Source organism: Lathyrus oleraceus, chromosome 7, assembly GCF_024323335.1.
Source record: "Lathyrus oleraceus cultivar Zhongwan6 chromosome 7, CAAS_Psat_ZW6_1.0, whole genome shotgun sequence".
NCBI classification, from domain to species: Eukaryota; Viridiplantae; Streptophyta; class Magnoliopsida; order Fabales; family Fabaceae; genus Lathyrus; species Lathyrus oleraceus.
The window spans coordinates 395,989,950-396,009,986 of NC_066585.1; the positions used below are offsets into that span (position 1 = coordinate 395,989,950).

Below are 20,037 nucleotides of genomic sequence, written 5' to 3' on the forward strand. Positions count from 1 at the left end.
GGTAAGAAACAATTCACCACCATAACTCACTTGAATATGTGTTTTCTCTTTTTCTTGGAATTTGGACTGATTTTTGTGTGTTTGTGTTGTTTGTATCATGGATTAAAAATGTCGATGAAGGTGCGGCGATTCAGAGGAACTGTGTTTCACCTCAAGTCTCACAATAGTCACATATACAGATGGATCGCATTCTAAAGCTCAACCTCGTCGGTTTTGTCTGCACGGATGCTTAATACAATGTTTTTCTGCATACAAAGTTGAATTGTGGCGCTTTGTTCTTGAATCCAGCTACCTTTAGCACATCACCAATTCTATAACGGTATAGTCCGGCATATGTAGTAACAACAAGTTCATACTCTTTCCCGACTTTGGCATCAACAAGTTTAACGAGCTCTTTCTGTTCTTCACACAGGTAGCTTTGGATAAAATTCTCAAGACCTTTATGATGTCCTTTCAAGGAGTCCATGTGCAAAATGCGAGATACTTTGGAAGATTCTTCTTCAAGCTCCTCCTTTTTCTCCTCCTTGGCAGCAGCAGGTTCATCATAAGTTATATTGGCAGGAGCAGCAGCAGCTACAACAAACTTACTTGGATCTTTGAGATACTCCTTAACCTCGTCAGCCTCGGGGTAGGAATATTCTGTTGCCACTGCAATGGCAAGAACATTCTTGTAGGCATTCACAAACATGTGTGGAGCAGCTGACAATGTTGGGTATGAGATGGCCAATGAAAGTGATGTAACCATTGATATACCAATAGCAAACTTGGCAACAAGGTCATCATCAGTAAGATCCAGAACCTCAGGGCTAAACACGGAGCCATTGTCATAGACAGAAAGGACCACAAGACCATATGAAAAGGGCCTAATGCCTAACTTGGCAAGCAATGCAGCTTCAGAAGATCCAACCTTGTCTCCCTTCTTGATGAGTTCAACAGGCGTAAAGATTTCAACAGTACCCTTGTTAATCTTTGTGGGAATGTTGAGCACTTGGAAGAAAGAGGTTTGGGATGGGTCGAGTCCTGATAATCCGCCATTAGTACACAACCTAACCGAATTATCACTGAAAGACTCTTTATGTGTGTCTTCATATTTGAAGATGTTATTGACCTTACCAGTTTTTTCGTCTGATAATTTTGAGCCAGAAAATGATGTATCAGTACTAATTGGTGATGACACTGTATCATTAACAGTAGAAGAATCAATGGAGGTATGAATTCCTACTAAGTGATCCAAAGCAAAATTATCACTTGTATGAGGATCCCTTTCCAAGATGGGACTCGCAGAGGGATGAGAGCAAGCTTCACTCTTGGATATTTGTTCGCTGGCAAAAACATCTGATGGACTCACACATCCCAAATTCAATTCATGTGGCTCTGATATGAAATGAGGAATTTCTTGCGGCGAGTCAGGCAAATCATTGATTGCTTCGTTGTTTGAGTAAACAGTGTCTCTGGTCACCTTTTCAAGATCAAGAATATTTGGCATAGTTGCTGATTTAGCTATTAAAAGTGACGAAAAACCACTTAAGATAGCCCGGCCGATGAGGATTCCGACTGAACAAGGGGCTCTTTCGAGGACTTTAATGTTTATTGTTTGGACTCCTCTATTCTTTACATCGACCGTTCCATCTATCTCCCATCTTTTGTGGAATGGCATGATCAAAATGTTGGCTCTTCTGTCGAGGGATATTCCGCAGACGTTGTAACACCCCGATAAAATATGATAATTATTTAATTTAAGTTAATAGTATATTTATTAATTTAATTAAATAATTGGAATATTATTGGATTATTATTATTGGAATAATAAAGTTGGAATATATATGTAAAAAGTCCCATTTTGGTAAAAAGGGTTTTTTCACGTGAAAAGGGAGAAGCGACAAAAAAGTGGAAAAGGGCAAAAAGGAAGAGCAAGAGAACAAGGGTTGAAGAAAAGGAAAAGCTTGAAGCTAAAGGATTGCCGGATTAACTCAGGTAAGGGGGTTTTATCGTCGTTTAATGGGTATTATGGGTTAACATGTAATGGGTAGTAATAAACCATTGAATCGACTCTAATTAGGATGATGCATGCTGAAAATGGTGAACTTATGGATGAATGAGATATGGGTTATAATTGAAGAAAATTCGTAGGAATTAGATGTAATGAGGTTAGAAATTATAAAATCGAATGGGTATGATCTGTATTAGATAATATGAACGAATGTTGTGTAAAAATTGGACTGTGGAAGGTTGGATCTGAGAAATCTCGTAGCAGAGAAAACCCATAGCAGATATGGAATTCTGGGTTCTGGTCATACGCGTATGGCACTAGGCAATACGCGTATGAGATGGTCTGGTACGCGTATGGGGTGAGGCCATACGCGTATGGATGAAGAAGATGATGATTCTAACGTAGTTTTGTCTCTGTTAGTACGCGTATGGGAGAGGTGGTACGCGTAGGATACGCGTATGAGACAGGCAATACGCGTATGGGTTGGCTAGGAAATGGGCCATACGCGTATGGGCATGAGGCATACGCGTATGGGCAGAAGTGGGATTTTTCTGAGCTGTTGTTGTGCAGTTTTTGGTCGTTTCAGCTGAGTGATGTAAATTAGCTGATGTATGATATAGTAGGGATCATTTCCCGTTGTTTTGAGCAGTATAGGTATTAGTAGAGTGTGCTAATACTGTGATTTATTATTTGGCATGATATGAATATGATTTTGTGATAAATATGCTGATAATGTATAATGGTATGCATAATGCTGTGAATATATCTATTATGTATGCAATTGTGGATGGACTGTTTATGGCTTAGAGTGTGAGCATATGTCCATTGTGGATTGTTGTTGATGGTTACATGCTAGGTGATTTAGCGTGTATAGTATGGCCTTTATGGTGGTAGCTAATTCCCATGGTGAGGAATTAGTGAGTGAGTTGTTGTGGATTGTTGTTGATGTTTACATGCTAGGTGATTTAGCGTGCATAGCATGGCCTTTATGGTGGTAGCTAATTCCCATGGTGAGGAATTAGTGAGTGAGTCACTAGGTCTCAAATGAGTGGGACTAGTGAGCTTGGTAGCCGCATCTGGGTTTGATCGGTGAGGTTGAACTACGTGTTCACGAATAGTCGGTACCGCATGCATGGAGTCTCATTGCATAATGTATGTATGGCGTATAATATGAATGGATGAATTCCAATATTATACGTGTGTTTTGTGTTGGGTTGAGTATGATTATGATTTTGAGTTGATGTGCCGTTGCTGAATGTGTGATCTGATTTGGGTGATGAAATGTGTTAAATTACTTAGCATTACATGATATTTTATAATGCTTATTATATCGATTGAGGAACTCACCCTTACAACTATGTTTTAGGTAACGAGCAGTGATTGAGTAGAAGCTAGTGCTTGGAGTCTAGTGTAGTTCCTTAGTGGGTCATGCTCTGGTAGATGTAACATCGGGACGGGATGTTTTACTTTGTTTTCATTTTGGTTGTTGAACAACTTTACATGTAATGTGTTACATGGTTTGCATGATTGATTAGATCTCTATCCGCTGCGGATTGTGCAATGTTTTATTTTGATTAATAAATGAGCATGACAAGTTATTATGGTGAATGGTGTGAAGTGTCAAGTGTGACACCCTTAAATTGCATATCTACTCTGATTTATATTTTGTTGAATTAATTAATTATTGGGGTATTTTATAAGGGTGTTACATTAGTGGTATCAGAGCATAGTCGGTCGAGTCGAGTCGTAATTATTCTGTTTCCCTGTACGTGATAGGTGTTGTGTAACCCTATCAGTACTTATTGTTTTAGCTTGTTGGGTTTTCAGAATAGAGATGGCTGGAAGAGGTAGAGACGATGCTGCGATTGCTGAGGCTCTGGGTATGCTAGCTGGAGTACTTGGAGGGAATCCGAATGTTGTGGGATTGGGAGCTGCTCGTTGTAACACCCTTCTAAAATACCCCAAATATTTAATTAAAATAACAATAACAAATATATATATCAGAGTAATTATGCACCAAGGGTGTCACACAACACTTCACACATTTCACCATAAAATTCAGTCATGCTCATTTTTTAATTCAAAATAACATTTTTGCAAAATTCGCAGCGGATAGAAATCAAATCAACCATTCGAAACATATAACAGATTACATGTAAAATTATTCAACAATTAAAAACATCCCGTCCCGATGTTACATCTATCAGAGCACGACCCACTACGGAGACTACACTAGACTCCAAGCACTAGCTTCTACTCAATCACTGCTCGTCACCTGAAAAATAGTTGTAAGGGTGAGTTCTTCAATCGATATAATAAGCATTATAAATCATCATGTAATGCTAAGTAATTTAACACGTTTCATCACCCAAATCAGATTTACACATTCAGTAACGGCACATCAACTCCAATATCATACTCAATAACAACATAAAATGCAACTCAAATGAGACTCGACTCGTCATGCATGTGGTACCATTCGGAGTAAAACTCCCAACTTAAAATCATTGCCATTTTATTGGGAATCAAGGCATAAGCCTTCAACTTTCAACTTAAAATTTTGCCAATCCAGGCCAACGTGGTGTGAGCAAAGCTCCGACTTAATGCATATGAATGTACATGGCATACACGACTTTAAACTGTCGACAACATAATAAGAATAGCAATACAACAATGTTTTCAACAAAATCAACTTATAATCAACTTATAATCAACTTTGGCTCACCAAGCCTACAACTCAGTATTTTTAACAACTTTAACACAACTTATCAACATATTTGTATCAACACTTCATAACATAAACTCAACAAAGTTACTCATCAAAATTAACGATAATAGGCCAATAACCAATTATGTTCACAACATTAAAATATCAATTTTTCCAATTTCCAACAGTGTTAACCGGTTAACGCCCTGGGTTAACCGGTTAACGCAGGACAAAACACACTTTCTGGCAAAACGCAACAGTGTTAACCGGTTAACGCCCTGGGTTAACCGGTTAACGCAGGCAAAACAGCACATTTCCACAAAATATAACAGTGTTAACCGGTTAACGCCCTGGGTTAACCGGTTAACGCAGACAAAACAGCAGTTCCTGCGCTAACACAAGGCAGAATGCAGAGTTCTCCGCATTTTCCGCCGTTGGAGGACTTCCGGACCTCCGATTCAATTTCCGTAAAAAGCTATACGTCCAGTAAATTACGACACACACCATTATCGATTAAATTTCAGTTTTTAACACAGTTTATCCAACATCATTTTCAGCATTCACAATCCCAATTAGGGTCACTTCAACGGTTTATCACTACCCATGACATGTTAATCTATAATACCCATTAAACGACGATAAACCCCCCTTACCTGAGATAATCCGGCAATCTCTAAGCTTCAAGCTTTTCTCTTCTTCAACCCTCTTCCTCTTGCTCTGCCTCTTGCCCTTTTTCCTCTTTCAGCCGCTTCCCTGAGTTTCACGTGAAAACCTTATTTTCCAAAATGAACTCTTTTCTCTTATTCCAACTTATATATTTTCCAAATTATATTATTATTCCAATAATAATAATAATTCAATAATTCCAAAATAATAATAATAATAATAATAATCCAATTATCTAATTAAATTAATAAATATATTATTAACTTAATTTAAATAATTATCATGTTATTATTGGGGTGTTACAACTCTCCCCCACTAAAAGAGTTTTCGTCCTCGAAAACATACCTCAAGCAAATAACTCTGGATAAGACTCTTTCATCTGACTCTCCAGTTCCCAAGTCACATTGCCACCTGCTGGTCCTCCCCAAGCTACTTTCACTAAGGCAATCTCTTTACCCCGCAACTGCTTCAACTCTCGATCCTCAATCCTCATAGGCGATATTTCAACAGTCAGGTTATCTCTTACCTGTACATCATCTACTTGGATCACATGCGACGGATCATGAATGTACCTCCTCAACTGAGACACATGAAAAACCTCATGCAAATTCGCAAGTGACGGCGGTAAAGCGATACGATAGGCTACCTCTCCTATCCTCTCCAAAATCTGATAAGGACCAATAAATCGAGGTGTCAACTTCTTTGACTTCAAAGCTCGACCAACCCCAGTTATCGGAGTAACACGAAGAAACACGTGATCTCCCTCTCGGAACTCAAGTGACTTCCTCCTCTTATCATGATAACTCTTCTGACGACTCTGAGCAATTCTCATCTTCTCCTGAATCATCTTAATCTTTTCTGTAGTTTGTTGAACAATCTCCGGTCCAACTACAACACTCTCACCGGACTCATACCAACATAACGGTGTCCGACATCTCCTACCATACAAAGCTTCAAACGGTGCCATACCAATGCTCGAATGAAAACTATTGTTGTAGGTAAACTCAATCAAAGGTAAATAACAATCCCAAGCACCTCCCTTTTCCAAAACGCAAGCTCTCAACAGATCCTCTAGTGACTGAATCGTCCTCTCAGTCTGACCATCAGTCTGCGGATGATATGCAGAACTCAATCTCAGCTTAGTTCCCAAAGCCTTCTGCAAACCTTCCCAGAACTTCGATGTAAATCTAGGGTCCCTGTCTGAAACAATACTCGACGGAATACCATGCAAACTTACAATCTTCTCAATATACAACTCGGCTAATCTCTCTAACGGATAGTCCATTCTGATCGGAATGAAATGAGCCGACTTTGTCAATCTGTCAACAATCACCCAAATAGCTTCAAAATTCTTATTTGTCCTCGGTAAACCAGAAACAAAATCCATACTGATACTATCCCACTTCCACTCTGGAATAGCCAACGGTTGCATTAGCCCAGACGGCTTCTGATGCTCAATCTTTGACTTCTGACAAGTCAAACAGGAATAAACAAAACTCGCAATTTCTTTCTTCATTCCCGGCCACCAAAATAACTTTTTCAAATCATGATACATCTTCGTAGCTCTAGGATGAATACTCAGGCCACTACGATGTCCTTCTTCAAGAATACTCTTCTTAAGTTCGATAACATCCGGAATACACACCCGATTACCAAATTTCAAAACATCATTCTCATCAACTCTGAATTTGCCACCTTGACCTTGATTCACTAGAGTCAACTTATCAACCAAAAGCACATCAGATTTCTGACCCTCTCTGATCTCATCCAGAATACCACTTGTTAACTTCAACATTCCCAATTTAACACTATTGTGAGTACTCTCACACACCAAACTCAAGTCTCTAAACTGCTCAATTAAATCCAATTCATTAACCATTAACATAGACATATGTAATGATTTCTGACTCAATGCATCAGCCACTACGTTTGCTTTACCCGGATGGTAATTCAAACCAAAGTCATAATCCTTCAAAAACTCTAACCATCTTCTCTGTCTCATATTCAGCTCTTTCTGATCAAACAAATACTTTAAACTTTTATGGTCACTGAAAACCTCAAATCTTGACCCGTACAAGTAATGCCTCCATAACTTCAGAACAAACACCACAGCCGCCAACTCTAAATCGTGCGTCGGATAGTTCCTCTCATGAACCCTCAGCTGTCTTGAAGCATAAGCTATAACCTGCTTATTCTGCATCAACACGCCACCCAAACCCAATAATGAAGCATCACAGTAAACCTCAAATGGTTCCGACGAACTCGGTAATATCAGAATAGGAGCAGTAGTCAACCTTCTCTTTAACTCTTGGAACCCTTCTTCACATTTTGAGTCCCAAACAAATGCTTGCCCCTTTCTAGTCAACATCGTCAACGGTAACGCCAACTTAGAAAATCCCTCAATGAACTTCCTATAATAACCAGCCAAACCAAGGAAACTTCGAATCTCAGCAACAGACTTCGGAGCTTCCCACTTAGATACCGCTTCTATCTTAGAAGGATCAACAGCAACGCCACCTCTTGAAATCACATGACCAAGAAAACTCACTTCTCCTAACCAAAATTCACACTTGGACAATTTAGCAAATAACTTCTTTTCTCGTAGAACTCCCAAAACCACTCTCAAATGCTCAGCATGCTCTTCTTCAGATTTCGAATACACCAAAATATCATCAATAAACACCACAACAAACTTGTCTAGGTACGGATGGAAAATCCTATTCATATCCTCCATAAATACTCCAGGTGCATTAGTCACACCAAAAGGCATTACAGAATACTCATAATGTCCATACCTTGTTCTGAAAGCAGTCTTCTGAATATCCTCGGTTTTCACACGGATCTGATGATACCCAGATCTCAAATCTATTTTGCTGAACACACTTGCACCAACCAACTGATCCATCAAATCATCAATCCTCGGCAAAGGATACCGATTCTTGATCGTCACTTTATTCAGTTGCCTGTAGTCCACACACAACCTCATAGTACCTTCTTTCTTCTTAACCAATAGCACTGGTGCACCCCACGGTGACACACTCGGACGAATAAATTTCTTATCCAACAGATCTTCCAACTGACTCTTCAATTCAGTTAACTCAACAGCAGACATACGGTACGGAGCCATCGATATCGGCCTAGTACCAGGTACCAAATCAATTGAGAACTCCACTTCGCGCTCTGGCGGTAATTCATTCACCTCTTCCGGAAACACATCAGGAAAATCAGACACCACGGCTAGATCGCCAATCACCAGTTTATCTTTAGCCTCCAAAGTCGCTAACAGCATAAACAACTCTGCCCCATCAGCTACTTCCTCATTCACCTGCCTCGCTGATAGAAACAAACTTTTTCCTTCCTCAACCTCAGGAAATATCACAGTCTTATCAAAACAATTAATAGAAACTCGGTTAAACACTAACTAATTCATACCCAGAATAACATCAATCTGCACTAGTGGAAGACACACTAGGTCCATCCCAAAGTCTCTACCAAAAATACTCAAAGGACAATTTAAACAAACCGAAGTAGTAGTCACTGAACCCTTCGCAGGAGTATCAATTACCATACTACCAAACATCTCAGATATCTCTAACTTAAGTTTCCCAGCACAATCCAAAGATATAAAGGAATGAGTCGCACCTGTGTCAATAATAGCTACAAGAGGAAGGCCATTAATATAACACGTACCTCGGATAAGTCTGTCCTCACTGGAGGTTTGAGTTCCGGTCAATGCGAACACCTTCCCAGTTTGAGATTTCTTTGGCTTCTGACACTGACTTCCAATATGCCCTTCTTCGCCACAATTAAAACAAATCATTTCCTTGTGCTTGCAATCAACTATTGCATGACCAGTCTTACCACAACGAAAACATCTCTTTACTTCAGCAGTGCATACATTACTCTTATGACCAGCCTGACCACATTTGAAGCAAACTATACCAGCAGGAGCACCTCCCCTACTAGTTCTCTGAGCCGGAGCAGCTCCTTGTTTCCCTTTTCCCACTGGGGCATCATACGGCTTGCCACGGTTTTGATGTTGCTTGCCCCTGCGGTCACTGACAATCTTGTAATGAGCATTATTGTCTTCTTCAAATATCCTGCAGCTATCAACCAATTCAGTAAAAATGCGTATCTTCTGATACCCAACAGCCTTCTTAATTTCAGAGCGCAGTCCATTTTCAAACTTGATGCACTTTGAAAATTCAGCACCAGCACCAGTGTAATGAGGATAAAATTTGGACAGCTCCACAAATTTCGCAGCATAATCAGTGACAGACATGTTTCCTTGCTTCAGCTCAAGGAACTCAATTTCCTTCTTACCACGGACATCTTCCTGGATAATACTTTCTCATGAATTCCCTACGGAATACATCCCAAGTAATGACTTCACCTGCCACGGTCAACCTCTCGTGAGTCTCTAGCCACCAGTCATCAGCTTCGACTGCTAGCATGTGAGTACCATACCGAACCTTCTGAGCTGGAGTGCAATCCATAACACGGAAGATTCTCTCAATCTCTTTCAACCATCCCAAGGCTGCATCTGGATCATGCTTCCCTTTAAACACCGGCGGATTCTCTCTCTGAAAAGTCGCCAAGCTACGTGATCCAGCATCACCACCAGCATTTGGCAAGTTCTGCACAGCTTGTGCCATCGCTTGCATTGCGGCAGCCATTGCAGCGTCATTCCTTCCAGCCATTTCAACTTATCAATACAACACAACTTAAAGTTAGATTAGTAACAATACACAATTGTTAGACAGTAACGACACGACAACTGGCCGGACAGACCAACCTGCTCTGATACCACTAATGTAACACCCTTCTAAAATACCCCAAATATTTAATTAAAATAACAATAACAAATATATATATCAGAGTAATTATGCACCAAGGGTGTCACACAACACTTCACACATTTCACCATAAAATTCAGTCATGCTCATTTTTTAATTCAAAATAACATTTTTGCAAAATTCGCAGCGGATAGAAATCAAATCAACCATTCGAAACATATAACAGATTACATGTAAAATTATTCAACAATTAAAAACATCCCGTCCCGATGTTACATCTATCAGAGCACGACCCACTACGGAGACTACACTAGACTCCAAGCACTAGCTTCTACTCAATCACTGCTCGTTACCTGAAAAATAGTTGTAAGCGTGAGTTCTTCAATCGATATAATAAGCATTATAAATCATCATGTAATGCTAAGTAATTTAACACGTTTCATCACCCAAATCAGATTTACACATTCAGTAACGGCACATCAACTCCAATATCATACTCAATAACAACATAAAATGCAACTCAAATGAGACTCGACTCGTCATGCATGTGGTACCATTCGGAGTAAAACTCCCAACTTAAAATCATTGCCATTTTATTGGGCATCAAGGCATAAGCCTTCAACTTTCAACTTAAAATTTTGCCAATCCAGGCCAACGTGGTGTGAGCAAAGCTCCGACTTAATGCATATGAATGTACATGGCATACACGACTTTAAACTGTCGACAACATAATAAGAATAGCAATACAACAATGTTTTCAACAAAATCAACTTATAATCAACTTATAATCAACTTTGGCTCACCAAGCCTACAACTCAGTATTTTCAACAACTTTAACACAACTTATCAACATATTTGTATCAACACTTCATAACATAAACTCAACAAAGTTACTCATCAAAATTAACGATAATAGGCCAATAACCAATTATGTTCACAACATTAAAATATCAATTTTTCCAATTTCCAACAGTGTTAACCGGTTAACGCCCTGGGTTAACCGGTTAACGCAGGACAAAACACACTTTCTGGCAAAACGCAACAGTGTTAACCGGTTAACGCCCTGGGTTAACCGGTTAACGCATGCAAAACAACACATTTCCATAAAATATAACAGTGTTAACCGGTTAACGCCCTGGGTTAACCGGTTAACGCCCTGGGTTAACCGGTTAACGCAGACAAAACAGCAGTTCCTGCGCTAACACAAGGCAGAATGCAGAGTTCTCCGCATTTTCCGCCGTTGGAGGACTTCCGGACCTCCGATTCAATTTCCGTAAAAAGCTATACGTCCAGTAAATTACGACACACACCATTATCGATTAAATTTCAGTTTTTAACACAGTTTATCCAACATCATTTTCAGCATTCACAATCCCAATTAGGGTCACTTCAACGGTTTATCACTACCCATGACATGTTAATCTATAATACCCATTAAACAACGATAAACCCCCCTTACGTGAGATAATCCGGCAATCTCTAAGCTTCAAGCTTTTCTCTTCTTCAACCCTCTTCCTCTTGCTCTGCCTCTTGCCCTTTTTCCTCTTTCAGCCGCTTCCCTGAGTTTCACGTGAAAACCTTATTTTCCAAAATGAACTCTTTTCTCTTATTCCAACTTATATATTTTCCAAATTATATTATTATTCCAATAATAATAATAATTCAATAATTCCAAAATAATAATAATAATAATAATCCAATTATCTAATTAAATTAATAAATATATTATTAACTTAATTTAAATAATTATCATGTTATTATTGGGGTGTTACACTCGTCAACTGAGTGAGTTCCAGAAGAACAATCCTCCAATGTTCAAGGGAGCATACGATCCAGATGGTGCTCAGAAGTGGTTGAAGGAGATCGAGAGGATCTTCCGAGTGACTGAGTGTGCCGATAACCAGAAGGTCAGGTTCGGTACGCATATGCTGTCAGAGGAAGCAGATGATTGGTGGGTTGCTGCCCGCACTGAGTTGGAAGCTGCTGGGAGTACTGAGATCACTTGGGCGGTGTTCAGAGAGAGATTCCTGAGGAAGTACTTTCCAGAGGATGTCAGAGGAAAGAAAGAAATAGAGTTCTTAGAATTGAAGCAGGGCAACCGGTCTGTTATTGAGTATGCTGCTAAGTTCACAGAGCTGTCGAAGTATTACACTCCCTATGATGAGGCTACTGGGGAATTTTCAAAATGTGTGAAGTTTGAGAACGGGTTACGTCCCGAGATCAAGCAGGCTATTGGGTATCAGCGGATCAGAGTGTTTCCTGACTTGGTTGACTGTTGCAGGATTTTTGAACAGGATACCAAGGCCAGAACGGAGAGCTATCAGCAGAGGGTTGATAGGAAAGGCAAGAATCAGAATGATCGTGGGAAACCGTATGCAGCTGGCAAAGGTTTCCAGAGACAGAGTGGGATGAAGAGACCTAGTGGGGGAGACTCCATTGCCCCTGCTAAGTGTTACAGATGTGGTCAGGCTGGACATCGTATCCATGAGTGTACCAGTGCTGAGAAGAAGTGTTTCAAGTGTGGCAAAGGTGGTCACTTGGCTGCAGAGTGTCGGTTGAAGACTATGACTTGTTTCAACTGTGGAGAGGTGGGTCATATTAGCCCACAGTGTCCTAAGCCGAAGAAAGAGAACCAGTCGGGAGGCAAGGTCTTTGCTTTATCGGGTTCTGAGACTTCTGCAGATGATCGTTTGATCCGAGGTACGTGTTATATTAATGGCTTTCCTCTTGTAGCTATTATTGACACAGGTGCGACTCATTCCTTTATATCTTTGGATTGTGCTGTGAAACTTAAATTAGAGATATCTGAGATGCATGGGAGTATTGTGATTGATACTCCTGCGAAGGGTTCAGTGACTACTACTTCAGTTTGTTTAGATTGTCCTTTGAGTATTTTTGGTAGAGACTTTGGGATGGACCTCGTGTGTCTTCCACTAGTGCAGATTGATGTTATCCTGGGTATGAACTGGTTGGTGTTTAACCGAGTTTATATCAACTGTTTTGATAAGACTGTGATTTTTCCTGAGATTGAGGAAGGAAAGAGTTTGTTTTTATCAGCAAGGCAGGTGAATGAGGCAGTAGCAGATGGGGCAGAGTTGTTTATGCTGTTAGCGACTTTGGAGGCTAAAGATAAACTGGTGATTTGCGATCTAGCCGTGGTGTGTGATTTTCCTGATGTGTTTCCTGAAGAAGTGAATGAATTACCGCCAGAGCGTGAAGTTGAGTTCTCGATTGATTTAGTACCTGGTAGTAGGCCGATATCGATGGCTCCGTACCATATGTCTGCTGTTGAGTTAACTGAATTGAAGAGTCAGCTGGAAGATCTGTTGGATAAGAAATTTATTCGTCCGAGTGTGTCACCGTGGGGTGCACCAGTGTTATTGGTTAAGAAGAAAGAAGGTACTATGAGGTTGTGTGTGGACTACAGGCAACTGAATAAAGTGACGATCAAGAATCGGTATCCTTTGCCGAGGATTGATGATTTGATGGATCAGTTGGTTGGTGCGAGTGTGTTCAGCAAAATAGATTTGAGATCGGGGTATCATCAGATACGTGTGAAAACCGAGGATATTCAGAAGACTGCTTTCAGAACAAGGTATGGACATTATGAGTATTCTGTAATGCCTTTTGGTGTAACTAATGCGCCTGGGGTATTTATGGAGTATATGAATAGGATTTTCCATCCGTACCTAGACAAGTTTGTTGTGGTGTTTATTGACAATATTTTGGTGTATTCGAAATCTGAAGAAGAGCATGCTGAACATTTGAGAGTGGTTTTAGGAGTTCTACGAGAAAAGAAGTTATTTGCTAAACTGTCCAAGTGTGAATTTTGGTTAGAAGAGGTTAGTTTTCTTGGTCATGTGGTTTCAAGAGGTGGTGTTGCTGTTGATCCTTCTAAGATAGAAGCGGTATCTAAGTGGAAGCTCCGAAGTCAGTTTCTGAGATAAGGAGTTTTCTTGGACTTGCAGGTTATTATAGGAAATTCATTGAGGGATTTTCTAAGTTGGCGTTACCGTTAACGATGTTGACTAGAAAGGGGCAAGCGTTTGTTTGGGACTCAAAATGTGAAGAAGGTTTCCAAGAGTTAAAGAGGAGGTTAACTACTGCTCCTATTCTGATATTACCAAGTCCGTCGGAACTATTTGAGGTTTACTGTGATGCTTCATTGTTGGGTTTGGGTGGTGTTTTGATGCAGAATAAGCAGGTTGTAGCTTATGCTTCGAGACAACTGAAGGTTCATGAGAGGAACTATCCGACACACGATTTAGAGTTGGCAGCTGTGGTATTTGTTCTGAAGTTATGGAGGCATTACTTGTACGGGTCAAGATTTGAGGTTTTCAGTGACCATAAAGGTTTAAAGTATTTGTTTGATCAGAAAGAGTTGAATATGAGAGAGAGGAGATGGTTAGAGTTTCTGAAGGATTATGACTTTGGTTTGAATTACCATCCGGGTAAAGCAAACGTAGTGGCTGATGCATTGAGTCGGAAATCATTGCATATGTCTATGTTAATGGTTAAGGAATTGGATTTAATTGAGCAGTTTAGAGACTTGAGTTTGGTGTGTGAGAGTACTCACAATAGTGTTAAATTGGGAATGTTGAAGTTAACGAGTGGTATTTTGGATGAGATTAGAGAGGGTCAGAAATCCGATGTGCTTTTGGTTGATAAGTTGACTCTAGTGAATCAAGGTCAAGGTGGTGAATTCAGAGTTGATGAGAATGGTGTTTTGAAATTTGGTAATCGGGTGTGTATTCCGGATGTTACCGAACTTAAGAAGAGTATTCTTGAGGAAGGACATCGTAGTGGCCTGAGTATTCATCCTGGGGCTACGAAGATGTATCATGATTTGAAAAAGTTATTTTGGTGGCCGGGAATGAAAAGAGAAATTGCGAGTTTGGTTTATTCTTGTTTGACTTGTCAGAAGTCAAAGATTGAGCATCAGAAGCCGTCTGGGCTAATGCAACCGTTGGCTATTCCAGAGTGGAAGTGGGATAGTATCAGTATGGATTTTGTTTCGGGTTTACCGAGGACAATTAAGAATTTTGAAGCTATTTGGGTGATTGTTGACAGATTGACAAAATCGGCTCATTTCATTCCGATCAGAATGGATTATCCGTTAGAGAGATTAGCTGAGTTGTATATTGAGAAAATTGTAAGTTTGCATGGTATTCCGTCGAGTATTGTTTCGGACAGAGATCCTAGATTTACATCGAAGTTCTGGGAAGGTTTGCAGAGGGCTTTGGGAACTAAGCTGAGATTGAGTTCTGCATATCATCCGCAGACTGATGGTCAGACTGAGAGGACGATTCAGTCGCTGGAGGATCTTTTGAGGGCTTGTGTTTTGGAAAAGGGAGGTGCTTGGGATTGTTATTTACCTTTGATTGAGTTTACCTACAACAATAGTTTTCATTCGAGCATTGGTATGGCACCGTTTGAAGCTTTGTATGGTAGGAGATGTCGGACACCTTTATGTTGGTATGAGTCCAGTGAGAGTGCTGTGGTTGGACCAGAGATTGTTCAACAAACTAAGGAAAAGATTAAGATGATTCGGGAGAAGATGAGGATTGCTCAGAGTCGTCAGAAGAGTTATCACGACAAGAGGAGGAAGTCACTTGAGTTTCAAGAGGTAGATCATGTGTTTCTTCGTGTTACTCCGATAACTGGGGTTGGTAGAGCTTTGAAGTCGAAGAAGTTGACACCTCGATTTATTGGTCCTTATCAGATTTTGGAGAGGATAGGGGAGGTAGCCTATCGTATCGCTTTACCTCCGTCGCTTGCGAATTTGCATGAGGTTTTTCATGTGTCTCAGTTGAGGAGGTACATTCCTGATCCGTCGCATGTAGTCCAAGTAGATGATGTACAGGTGAGACATAACCTGACTGTTGAAACATCACCTATGAGGATCGAGGATCGAGAGTTGAAGCAGTTGCGGGGTAAAGAGATTGCTTTGGTAAAGGTAGCTTGGGGAGGACCAGCAGGTGGTAATGTGACTTGGGAACTTGAGAGTCAGATGAAGGAGTCTTATCCAGAGTTTTTCACTTGAGGTATGTTTTCGAGGACGAAAACTCTTTTAGTGGGGGAGAGTTGTAACACCCCGATAAAATATGATAATTATTTAATTTAAGTTAATAGTATATTTATTAATTTAATTAAATAATTGGAATATTATTGGATTATTATTATTGGAATAATAAAGTTGGAATATATATGTAAAAAGTCCCATTTTGGTAAAAAGGGTTTTTTCACGTGAAAAGGGAGAAGCGACAGAAAAGTGGAAAAGGGCAAAAAGGAAGAGCAAGAGAGCAAGGGTTGAAGAAAAGGAAAAGCTTGAAGCTAAAGGATTGCCGGATTAACTCAGGTAAGGGGTGTTTATCGTCGTTTAATGGGTATTATGGGTTAACATGTAATGGGTAGTAATAAACCATTGAATCGACTCTAATTAGGATGATGCATGCTGAAAATGGTGAACTTATGGATGAATGAGATATGGGTTATAATTGAAGAAAATTCGTAGGAATTAGATGTAATGAGGTTAGTGAAGGTGAGAAAAACAAGAAAGGGGGGGGTTTGAATTGTTTTAAAAATAAGCGCTTTTGCAAAATGAAATCACACAATGATTTTATACTGGTTCGCTTATAACACAAAGCTACTCCAGTCCACCCGGCCAAGGTGATTTCGCCTTCAACAAGGACTTAATCCACTAATCTTGAAAGATTACAAACAACCCCTAAGAGAGAAGAAAATCTCTTAGTCCTCTCAAGTCTACAGACTACAAAGAGTCACTTGAGGAAATCAAATAAAAATAAGATACAAGATGTGTAATCTAGAGTGCTTCTAAGAAAGCAAATATTACAAACTTAAGAACAAATTTTTCACTTGATAAGCAAAAACTTAGTGAAATTCTTTGAAGAACAAGGATGTTTTTCTTGAGCGTGATATAATTTCAGTATAGTTTTGGCTAGTGATTTCTTTTTTTTGCTGAATGAGATTTCTTCTCTATTTATAGGAGTTGAAGTAGAGTTGAAGTAGCGTTGAATCTGTTGGATATTGAGATGTAGTTACGCCATTCCATTAATAGCTTCTGCAGTAGACTTTTTCTCTTAGAAGTGACTACTTACCACAATTAGTATCTTCTCTCTTGGAAGTGGAGATTAACGTCTCTTTCTAATTGAGGAAATCCATTTGCAGAACTTTAACTTGGCTTAAACGTTACTTCATCATGATTAACAATTCTGATTAGAGTCTTTGTGTATCTGGAGAAACTGGCTTCTGATGTTATCTCTTGAAAGTTCAGATGACGCTGATAACTTCAGAATTTACAGAAGGCATTAATTCAGAGTCAGAGCTTCTAGACTTTACTTCATATTCAGATGCTTCTGATACTTTGTAGTTTTGTCCAGAGTCAGAGCTTCTTGAATGAGATTCCACTTTAGATGCTTCTGATACTTGAGATTTTGCATCTGATCTTGTTTTGCATCTGATGACATCATCAGATTTGTTTCTTCTTTCTTTAGAACCCTGCACACTTAGAAACTTTTCGTTAGGGTGCCATTTTTGGTTTCATCCTTTGTTATCATCAAAATCATGGAGTCTGTTGTAGAACAATTTTTGTTCTTACAATCTCCCCCTTTTTGATGATGACAAAACAAATAAAATTATCAGATGAAACATGAAAAATATTAGATCAGATAGACAAAAGCTCCCCCTGAGTTAGTACTAGGGAGTTCAGAAGTTCTTACCAGAGCTTTTCAAGTAATGAGATTTCTGAAACTTTCTGCAAATTCTTAAATTTAATGTTAGAGTTATTTAATCAGAGCTATTAATTAATCAGAGCTATTTTTATCAGAACTATTTCTATAATTGTTGCAGAATGCTTAAGGTTTTAGACATAATTTTCATCAGAGCTATTTAATAATTTCTCCCCCTTTTTGGCATAATCAAAAAGGCATAAAAAATAAAAAGAATAATAAAGAGAAAAACACTTCATTAAAAAGCACAAAGGCAAACAACAGTCAAAAACATCAGAATCAAAGAAGAATATCAGAGCTAAAAGAAGACAGAAGCAAAAACACTAGGCAAGCAAACAAAATAAATCCTAAGTGCCTAAGGGTTCGGAGGTTGAGGAAGTCTCTGAAGCAACATGGCAAACATGTTCTGGATGTTTTCATTCAAGGCATCTTGCTTGTCCATCCTGGCACGAAGCTCATTCTGATCTTTCTTGATCTCTTGCTGATCTTGCTTTATCTCTTTCAGAGTGTTAAGAATCAGAGGGATCGCAGAGGAAGACTCCCCCTGAATCAGAGCCTGCTGAGCTTCAGCTTCAGCAGCAGCTTGGGCTTCTGCATCTGCCTGAGCCTTGGCTTCAGCTTCCTTAATCCTTAGAAGTTCTGCTTCCTTTGCCAGTCGTTCTTCTTCCAACCTCTTTGCTTCTTCCTTAGCTTCCTTAGCCAATCTTTCTTCCTCTAATCTCTTGGCCTCAGCTTCTCTAGCCAGTCTCTCTTGGAGTCTTTCCTCAGAGTCTCTGATGTAGCCATTTCTGACTTGTTCAGAGATACTCTTCAGCCTATAAGACTCAGAGGTCATCCAACTAATGACTCTGTTCCAGTGTGTCCTAACAGATTTAGGATCATCACTAACTTCAGAGTTTTTAGCCAGAGACTTGATCTTCTGGACTGAGGCTTCTGCAACCTGTATAATGGCCTCCTCAAGGGTAGGTATGGTAAGTTCAGGTTCAGGTTCAGGTGAATGAGGTGGAGAGTTTTGAGGGCTGAGATTTAGAGGTTGAGGTTCAGTTTGTTGAGGTTCAGATTCTGCTTGAAGTTCAGAATCTGCGTCTGGTTGAAGACTGGGGGATGAAGCATATAGTGGATTTAGGTCTAATGGGTCAGAGTCTGGTCCAGGTACAGCGGGAATAAATGGTGGAGTGATATTAGAGGCGAAGGGATTAGATGGTTGAGTTTCAGAGGGTAAGGTTGTTGTTTGTTGTGGTGGAAGTGAAGTTTGGAGGGGTGAGGTTACTTCAGATTGTCGTGTGGGTTGTGGAGCGAAATTTTTAGCATAAATTTCAGCTATTGTTGGGGAGTTAGGGTCAGAGTGTTCTTGGTCAGAGGACTCTTGGTCAGAGAACTCTTGGTCAGAAGAAGGGGAAAGATAAGGGGGTGATTCATATTCAGAGGATGAAGAAGAAGAAGTGCTTTGGTGGGTTTGTATAGGTTTAGAGGGAGGAATGAAGGTTCTGGCTATGTTTAGAGCTGGTGTTGGTTGGGAGGTTCTGGTGATTGAGGGTGGTATTTCAGAGGTGGTATATATTGGTTGAGAGGAGAGAGGGTTAGAGGAAGCCATTATAGATGCAGAGGAGACAGGAGGAATAGACTTACCAGAAGAGACATTCAGAGGTGCTGAAGTTTTGCTGCCAGAGGTTTCTCCAAGTCTGGCTTTCTTTGCTTTCCTTGCCTCAGCAGCTATCTGTTTCTCAGAGACACCTCTCTTGTATCTGACAAGATCTTCTACAGAGTCCAGACAGTCTTCAAGGCGGAAATCAGAAATATCAACGCCTTCATCCAGACGATCCTGAAGGTAGATAGCAATGGCATTCTTGGGTTCATTCTTGAAGAACCTGGCAAGGCCATGAGGCATCTTCCTCTGATCTTTTAGAGATTCCCAGGACACATCCATAGTTGGCTTGACTCTAATGTCTTTGATGATTCCCATGCTCCTCAGGTTTTTGGCATTCAGAGGCTTTCCCACATCAATTGCCAGATCATCCATACATCTGGTCTTCTCCAGATCATCTACCAAGCCATGCTCAATGAAGACATCAGAGAGCAATCTTCCCAGAGGAATGTAGGATCTGGGCTTCATATTATTCCTCGTTTCTC

General features: G+C 40.0%; 1 protein-coding gene across 1 annotated transcript in view; it reads right to left on the reverse strand.

The window, feature by feature from the left end:
• Window positions 1–229: 229 nt before the first annotated feature.
• LOC127104004 (uncharacterized) overlaps window positions 230–20,037 on the reverse strand; it is a 94,370-nt gene continuing 74,562 nt past the window's right edge. The window contains exon 3 of the mRNA XM_051041228.1: window positions 230–1,459. Coding sequence (XP_050897185.1) covers window positions 230–1,459 — 1,230 coding nt within the window. The remainder of the gene's footprint in view (window positions 1,460–20,037) is intronic.